General features: G+C 48.0%; 1 protein-coding gene across 1 annotated transcript; it reads left to right on the top strand.

The window, feature by feature from the left end:
• The first annotated feature begins 701 nt into the window (after positions 1 to 701).
• Positions 702 to 6,444, top strand: LOC136660300 (basic phospholipase A2 PLA-B-like). Its single transcript, XM_066637427.1, has 5 exons — positions 702 to 739; positions 3,028 to 3,080; positions 4,072 to 4,216; positions 5,287 to 5,393; positions 6,236 to 6,444. The coding sequence occupies exons 1-5, from the start codon at positions 702 to 704 to the stop codon at positions 6,442 to 6,444; spliced, it is 552 nt and encodes a 183-aa protein (XP_066493524.1).
• The last annotated feature ends 1,870 nt before the right edge of the window (positions 6,445 to 8,314 follow it).

The raw sequence follows: 8,314 nt of genomic DNA, 5'->3' as shown, positions 1-8,314 counted from the left end.
AAGGAGAAAAATCCATCACAGGCTGTCTGCCATGATGACTATATGCCACCCCTGAGTTTGAGAGGTAGCCCATCTCTGAGTGCCAGATGCCAGGGGGTGGGAACAGGATGCAGGGATCTTGTTGTCATTGTGAAATACAGGAAGCTGGACTAGATGAGTTCTCCTTGGCCTGATCCAAGAGGGCTCTTCTTATGTTCTTATCAGTTTTCCAACTGTTTTCTTACATGTAGAATCTTACATGAGGCTGGCAGCTCAGAACACTCTGATGGCCCCAGGAAAGGGGTGTTCATGATTCTTGATGATCCCTGATGGCTCAGGAAGCTCCTTGAGTAGAAATCTCCACTGGAGATCACCAAGAGCTGTTCTGGCATCTAATTACTAGTCTTGAACCTGATGCCCCCCCATCTACCCTCTGACTGCACACTAGCTGCTACTTCTGCCACCAGGACCAGGGTTCATGGACCTGCCTGGCTGGGCAGGCTATCTAACGGGTGTGGGCTCACAGCCAATGCCTATGCCACCCCTTCGTGAGAACCTCATGAGCTTCACATAGCATCTCGCTAAGGGGAAGAGCTGTGGTGAAGGGGTGAGGTGGCTCCTTCCCCTTGGAGCTTGGTGCGGACTGAGGATGGACCACTTTGTTGAGACGTAAAGACTGGACACAGTTCATCCAAGGGAAAGACAGGATAGGGTGGACTGGAATGGAGATGCTGGATGAGAGGAAGGAGGACCACAGCAGGTAGAGATGGAGCCTTCGGCAATGCATGATATTGTGGAGGGGCTCAGGCAGTGGTCCTCCGAAGAGAATTGGGGCATAGCTACTATGTCCCTATTTTCATCCAAGGTATCACCCTGTCCTCCAGCTTTCTTCTTCTCTGTGTCCTCCTTTTCCAGTTCCCTGAATTCCAGGCCTCTAAGCATCACAATCATGCTGCATTCCAGAGGAAAAAATGAGCCCCACCTGCCAATGGTATCAGGCAGAGCAGAGACCCTGGCCTTCCTCTCTCCAACTATGTGGGCCGTAGTTCCCAGTGTTTGAAGTGCATTTGCAATGAAGTGTTCAGTGGGACAGGGAAGCAACTGGGGGCTTACCAGAAACAAGGACCCCTCATTCCTTGGATGCCAGGCCCCATAGATACCATTAAATGGTCTTGGAGTACCAACGTTTTGGAGCAGAGAAACCAGTGTAAGTCAGAAAAATCCCCAAATATGTTCTGTCTGCTGGACGTCTGTCTTGGAGGACCGCAGAATGGTTTCCACCTTTACAGTTTATTGAGGCACTGGTTTCTTTCAGGGCGGCCTTCTCCTGAGGTGGGGTAAAGCTGTCATCTCAGGGGGTAGACTGGCAACAGATCCTTTCATGCATCTTTGGCCTGCCTCCTTGACCACCCAACCTTATTGTATTGTATTGGCAACCTTCAGTCTCGAAAGACTATGGTATCGCGCTCTGAAAGGTGGTTCTGGCACAGCGTCTAGTGTGGCTGAAAAGGCCAATCCGGGAGTGACAATCCCTTCCACACCGGGAGCAAGTGCAGTCTGTCCCTGGTCTGTCTCCCTGGCTATGGGCCTTCCTTCTTTGCCTCTTAGCCTCAGACTGTTGGCAAAGTGTCTCTTCAAACTGGGAAAGGCCATGCTGCACAGCCTGCCTCCAAGCGGGCCGCTCAGAGGCCAGGGTTTCCCACCTGTTGAGGTCCACTCCTAAGGCCTTCAGATCCCTCTTGCAGATGTCCTTGTATCGCAGCTGTGGTCTACCTGTAGGGCGCTTTCCTTGCACGAGTTCTCCATAGAGGACCTATGCACGAGTTCTCCATAGAGGACCCAACCTTAAGAACATCAGAAAAGCCCTGCAGGACCAGGCCAAAGGCCCACCTAGTCCAGCTTCCTGTATCTCACAGCGGCCCACCAGATACCCCAGGGAGCACTCAATACAACAAAGTCTGAAAGGTCTATGTGCTCAAAGCATGTTGGGATTTATGCCAATGAAAACTTGCTTCCTAGACCTGATGGATTTCTGTCTGTTTGGGATGATATAAGGTACCTCTTCATAACTGCCACTGACAAAGTTTTTAAATGCAAGTTCTAGCATTGGGTTCTAACCCCTGCTAATTGGGTAGGAGGCACTTTTCCAAGTGGGTGCTCCTTTTTTTAGCAGGGGGAGAGTAACTGGCCCATCTCACCCCAGCAGTGTCTGTTCTGGTGGCTGTCTGCTGGTATTCTTTTGCATCTTTTTAGATTGTGAGCCCTTTTGGGACAGGGAGCCATTTAGTTATTTGATTTTTCTCTGTAAACCGTTTTGTGAACTTTAGTTGAAAAGCGGTATATAAATACTGTTAATAATAATAATAATAATAATAATAATAATAATAATAATAATAATAATAATAGCATTGGTGCTGGTGATTATCCATTTGTTCCTTCAAGTATCAAGTATGTTTTACTTTCTTAATTTTTAGGCCACTTTTCTGAGCCACCAAAGTGGCAAAAGATTTACAGGATTTACAGCAGTCATAAACACACTTATAACAATACATATAATGACTAAATTAGCAGCATTAAACCCGATGAACAATAAGAGAGTTGTAAAGTCCTCGTCAAATAATTTTTTTAACTTCTTCCTAAAAGGTGCAAGAGTACAGGCCTCTCTGAAAAGAGAATCCCACAATAGTGGGGCCACTGCAGAAAAGGCCCCATCCTTTAGGCCCACCAAGTGGCATAAACTCGATCAATGGCAGAACAGATAGCAGGGCCTCTGATGTCAACCGCAGGGGCCCATCAGGCCAACATGAAAGAATGAGGACCTTCCGGTAACTTGGTCCCAGATTGCTAAGGGTTTAAAATGCCAAGACCAGAACATTGGATAGGGCTTGGAAAAAAAATCAGTAGCCAGTGTGGATGATGCAAAATAGTGTTTATATGCCCCCATCTATTCCCCCCCTACCCGCAATGTGGCATCCTCCTCCTAGACCTGATGCTTCCGAACGATTCATGGTATGCTGTGATAATTGGATCATTTTTTTTTCTTTTCAGATTTGGCTCAGCTATGAAGCAAAGGCTTTTGCTCATTATCCTGATGGCACATGGTAAGTGCTGGAACATCCCACACTGCTTCTGCACTGACCCTTCTCCTGCTAGCCTCCAGGAGCATGGATAGGACCAGCCCACTCATGAGGCCAGGTGCAGTGGCTGCTTCAAATGGGCTGAGGGAGGCAGCAGAAGGGCAGGGGTGTGTTGCAAGCCGAGCCTTCCTGCAACCTCCACCAGCCTGCTCTCCAATGGCCTGCTCACCCCATCATCACAACCATCGTCCCTTTTTCCCTATAAGTCAGAACACTTCCCAGACACAGCCAGACGTTGCCAGCGCAAATAGGAAGCGGCTTCTGGATGCATCTGGAAGGCCAGCTGAGACTCTCTGCAGCGCAGATGCTCACATCTGTGGATGCCATGCCTGTGGTTAAAGAGGGCCCACTGTATTCCCATGTGATTAAGGGAAGCACACTAGAAGAGGTCCTGCTTCTTCTCATCGTGTGAAGAAATGATGTTTTAGAAAGTTCTATCTGGTTTCAAGGGTAGAGGTGCCATTAAACCTGAAGATAACATCCAAAGGTTGCCAGTTCAAGATCACTGGAAACTTCCGTGATCAGCGAGATCTCGAGAAGCCATTGACAAGCTGAGCTATTCCAGCTGTTCTTTGGTGAGAGAGAAGAAGCTCTCTCTGCCGCCCTTCAATGGGAGAGAGAAGGAACTGTTTGTCAGTCACCATGGGAGGCAGCCACAGCCAGAATTGATACGACTGTGAAAGATCCATCTGGAATATTCTTCTTGAAAGATTAGATCTTCTTTGTTGTTGTAAAAAACCCTTTGGGGGTTTAAAGAAAGCCTGCCTGTGTGAACTGCCTTGGATTAAAGCCAAAGGAGCAATCCAATGACCAAGAAAGGTGGTATATAAATACCTGTTGTTGTTGTTATCATCTGACTTGGACCGCTGAAGATGAAAAACTCTCGCTAGGAGCCCAGCGGCTGGATTTGTGCTGCCTTCTCCTCCTCCACTCTTTCTTCTTTCTGTCTTTGCAGCGTTCTCCCTGATCAGCAGCAGCCTCCTCCACTTCAAGGACATGATCCAAAGGATCAGCAGGAGAAACACCCTCATCTATTTCAACGGATACGGATGCTACTGTGGAAAGGGCGGAAAAGGGAAACCGAGGGACAAGATAGACCAGTGAGTTTGGGTTTGTCTCAGTGGGTTGCAAATCGGCCACAGGCTTTACCTGCCCAAATCCTGCAGCCATGGCTGGGTCTTGCTCAGGGTCATGAATGGGGGGGGGGGAGGAGGAGATACTCCTGGTGGGCTGTGCCCAAACCCCAGGGGCTGTGTGACCTGGAACACCACCTGATACTGCCTCAGGTCCGCTGCCTCCCAAACTCTTACCACGTTCGTTGTGCACTACTGTGAAACCCAGAAGTGCAGAAGTTCCGGTTTTCATTGACTGTGCATGAAGCCAGAAGTCCTGCACTTCTAGGTTTCACAGCCATGCAGGAGGCGTATGGTTAAGAGGGAAATGATTCGCTTCTTGTAATAAGGCAGCAGATTGTGGCGGCTTGTGCTGACTGAAGGTTAGAGGGTGTTGGCGATGGCAGACTCAGGGTGAAAGGCCTCCTGAAACCATTGTCCTCTCAGACCCCTCACAATCTGCCACTGATGCAACCCATGTCTGGTGGCTGCATTAATCATCCAGCAGTGCCAGGCCCCTAAAATCCAGCAACAGGATCATGATGTAATGTATGTGCCTGATGTGATTTATGTCTGTGATCCCCCCCCCAAGTGAATTTTTAAAGAAAACTTTGTAAAATCTTCCGGCAGTCCCCTTCCTTGGTCAAGTGGTGGAGGAGGGATCTAAGGAGCATTCTTGTGGCCCACGATGTCTTCAAAGAACAGTTGCACTCGTTATGCACCCAAAAGGAAGGAATGCTATCCTTTGAGTCCTCTCTCTGTCTCTGCATCAGCACTCAGCCTGCATAGGATTGTGCTGGAAATGAGACATTGTGTGAAGGAGATGAAACAGAAACACAAATTATGTTATTTGTAGGCAGCAGCTCAGCCTGGGAGAAAAATGAAGGAAGATGTGCAATGTGCCAAGGTGAACCATGCTGTAGCAGTCACTTGCAGTGAGCAGGGGCTGAACTGGATGACCTCTAACGACCCTTCCGACTCGATCAGTCTGTGGGGGCTTCAACCAGCAGGCTTTCCTTCTGTTTTTCTTTTTGTGTGCTGCTTTTGTCTTCCTCTAGATGCTGCTATCGCCATGACTGCTGCTACGAGAGATTACAGAGGCGCATGTGCCACCCTTATTTTGAGCACTACAAATATCTCATCATTCACGATGATGTTAACTGCCGTAAGTAGCAGTACTGAATAATTGTCCAAATCTAAAGAGATGCACTAGGAGCATTTTCCAAAGGTTTCCAGAACAATATGGATAATGGGCACAGTGGGGAAGGGAGGAGGTCATGCTAATCACTAATGATGTCATGAGTGCTAGCCAGTAGCTCCCTACTAGCCAGTAGCTGCCTACAGTGATTCACTGCTAAATTCAAGGCAGCACAAAAAATGAAAATAGGAGAGGTAACTGCGGTGGAGAAAGAATCCTCCTTGTCACCACTGTGCTCTGTGGAACACCTTGCCACAGGATCTTGCGATGGCACCTGACCAAGATGTCTTTAAATGGGGATTTGACCATCTTTTTCTTCACCCCCCTCATTTATTTTCAATTCAAGAAGCAGAGAAAGAAAAGAGTCAGAGGTGGGCAGGCAGGGACAAGCACTCCTTCCCAATGTGCCCCCTGAGGCAATTGCCTCAGTCAGCCTCATGATGAGCCAGCCCTGCTTGAAACCCATGAACCATTGAAACCATACATGGCTTTGGGAATATAAAATCTCAAGAGAGAAAAAAATTAATGATCAGCATTCTTGATCTCAAAAGGGGCATTTGGTTAGAAATCTTTTTAACCTGAAATACAGTATCAGCTGAAAACATAGCAGTGCTAAACCTATAACAAAAAGGCCATTTGATCAGATAATGCCAAACTCCCTGGCGCCATTTGGTCTATGCTCCAGTTCTCAAAACCTGTTTTGCTTCCTCTTCAACAAACAAGCGTATCCTGATTTAGAACCCGCCCCAGGGGGCTGATCTGAACCTCAACAGGGGCCGAGTTTGGTTTGCATGCTTTGGTTTCTGCAGAGCTCAAGAAAAAGTCACAGTGTTCCATGTGGACGTGTGAATGTGACCGGCAAGCGTCTCTCTGTCTCCGGAATGAAGTCAAAAAGTACACCAAGAAATTCAAACGTTATCCGGCTGTCCTGTGCAAGGAAGCCACCCCCCGCTGTCCAAAGCACAAGAGGCCCAAGGGACAGATTACAAAGGAAGTGAGCGAGCCGCGCCACCCTTAAACAAGGCGATGAAGCTGGACGCCATTCCAACTTTGTACATGCATTCAAAATCTTGTTCCCAAGATTCACGGAAGAGGAACAGAATGAAGAGCAGAGAGAGAGGATAGCGCTAGGCCATAGCAGGTCTGGTGCTGGGCAAATCAGCAGTGGTCTAGCTCACCACTCGATTCCACCCACCATTCTCCTCCTCCACACTTCCTCTTCCTGTTTGAATCTAGAGATTGGGAGGAGGAGGAGGAGCAATAGAGGCCTACCCAGTCTCCCACACTAAGGTCCTTATGGCTGCACACTGGATTCTCTCTGGGGCTCTCGCTGGCACAAAAAATGGCCCAGTGCACACATGCACTGAGAGTGGACTTGACGAACAGCAGCAGAAAGTATCGCTTTTTGAGCTGAGCTGATATTTACTTATTTCTGATTTATTTTCAAACAGATGTATAGCCTGCCTTTTCTGCCCAGTGCAGCCAAGGCTGTTTGCCGAAATTAAATAAAAATTAGTAAAACTAAAACAATACTGGAAAAGAATATCATGTTTTTTCTGCAGTGCCCATTCCCATGTACAGGTTATCACTTGATCTTGTTTATCCCAGGGTTCTTGCAAATGCAGAGTAGACACAAAGGGCCCTTCTCATGAATGCAAAATGATGTGAATTCACACCTGGCCTGGATGCCTTTAAAGGGATTGGACAGATTTCTGGAGGAAAAGTTCATCACAGGTTACAGCTAATGATGGGTATGTGCAAACTCCTGATTTTAGAGGTAGGCTACCTCAGAATGCCAGTGCAAATGAAGGCACCAGGTTGCAGGTCTCCGGTTGTCTTGTGTGCTCCCTAAGGCATCTGGTGGACCACTGTGAGATACAGGAGGCTGCACTAGATGGGCCTTTGGCCTGATCTAGCTCTTGGGGCTCTTCTTATGTATTGCCACTAAACATTCTGGTGCTACCTCTTAGTCTGGTGTTGTTATGCATGTGTCATTAGTCTGTGGAATTCCTTGCCACAGAATGTGGTGATGGCTTCTTGTGTGCTCCCCGAGGTGTCTGGTGGGCCCCTGTGAGATGCAGGAGGCCGGACTAGATGGGCCCTTGGCCTGATCCAGCCCTTGAGGCTCTCCTCAAAACACATAGACGAACAGGCCTTGCTGAGGGAGAGTCAGCATGGCTTCTGTAAGGGTAAGTCTTGCCTCACAAACCTTATAGAATTCTTTGAAAAGGTCAACAGGCATGTGGATGCGGGAGAACCCGTGGACATTATATATCTGGACTTTCAGAAGGCGTTTGACACGGTCCCTCACCAAAGGCTACTGAAAAAACTCCACAGTCAGGGAATTAGAGGACAGGTCCTCTCATGGATTGAGAACTGGTTGGAGGCCAGGAAGCAGAGAGTGGGTGTCAATGGGCAATTTTCACAATAGAGAGAGGTGAAAAGCGGTGTGCCCCAAGGATCTGTCCTGGGACCGGTGCTTTTCAACCTCTTCATAAATGACCTGGAGACAGGGTTGAGCAGTGAAGTGGCTAAGTTTGCAGACGACACCAAACTTTTCCGAGTGGTAAAGACCAGAAGTGATTGTGAGGAGCTCCAGAAGGATCTCTCCAAACTGGCAGAATGGGCAGCAAAATGGCAGATGCGCTTCAATGTCAGTAAGTGTGAAGTCATGCACATTGGGGCAAAAAATCAAAACTTTCGATATAGGCTGATGGGTTCTGAGCTGTCTGTGACAGATCAGGAGAGAGATCTTGGGGTGGTGGTGGACAGGTCGATGAAAGTGTCGACCCAATGTGCGGCAGCAGTGAAGAAGGCCAATTCTATGCTTGGGATCATTAGGAAGGGTATTGAGAACAAAACGGTTAGTATTATAATGCCGTTGTACA

This window comes from Tiliqua scincoides, chromosome 9, assembly GCF_035046505.1.
Source record: "Tiliqua scincoides isolate rTilSci1 chromosome 9, rTilSci1.hap2, whole genome shotgun sequence".
NCBI lineage: Eukaryota > Metazoa > Chordata > Lepidosauria > Squamata > Scincidae > Tiliqua > Tiliqua scincoides.
Note: the sequence above shows the minus strand (reverse complement) of the source record. Positions and strands in the feature narration are given on the sequence as shown.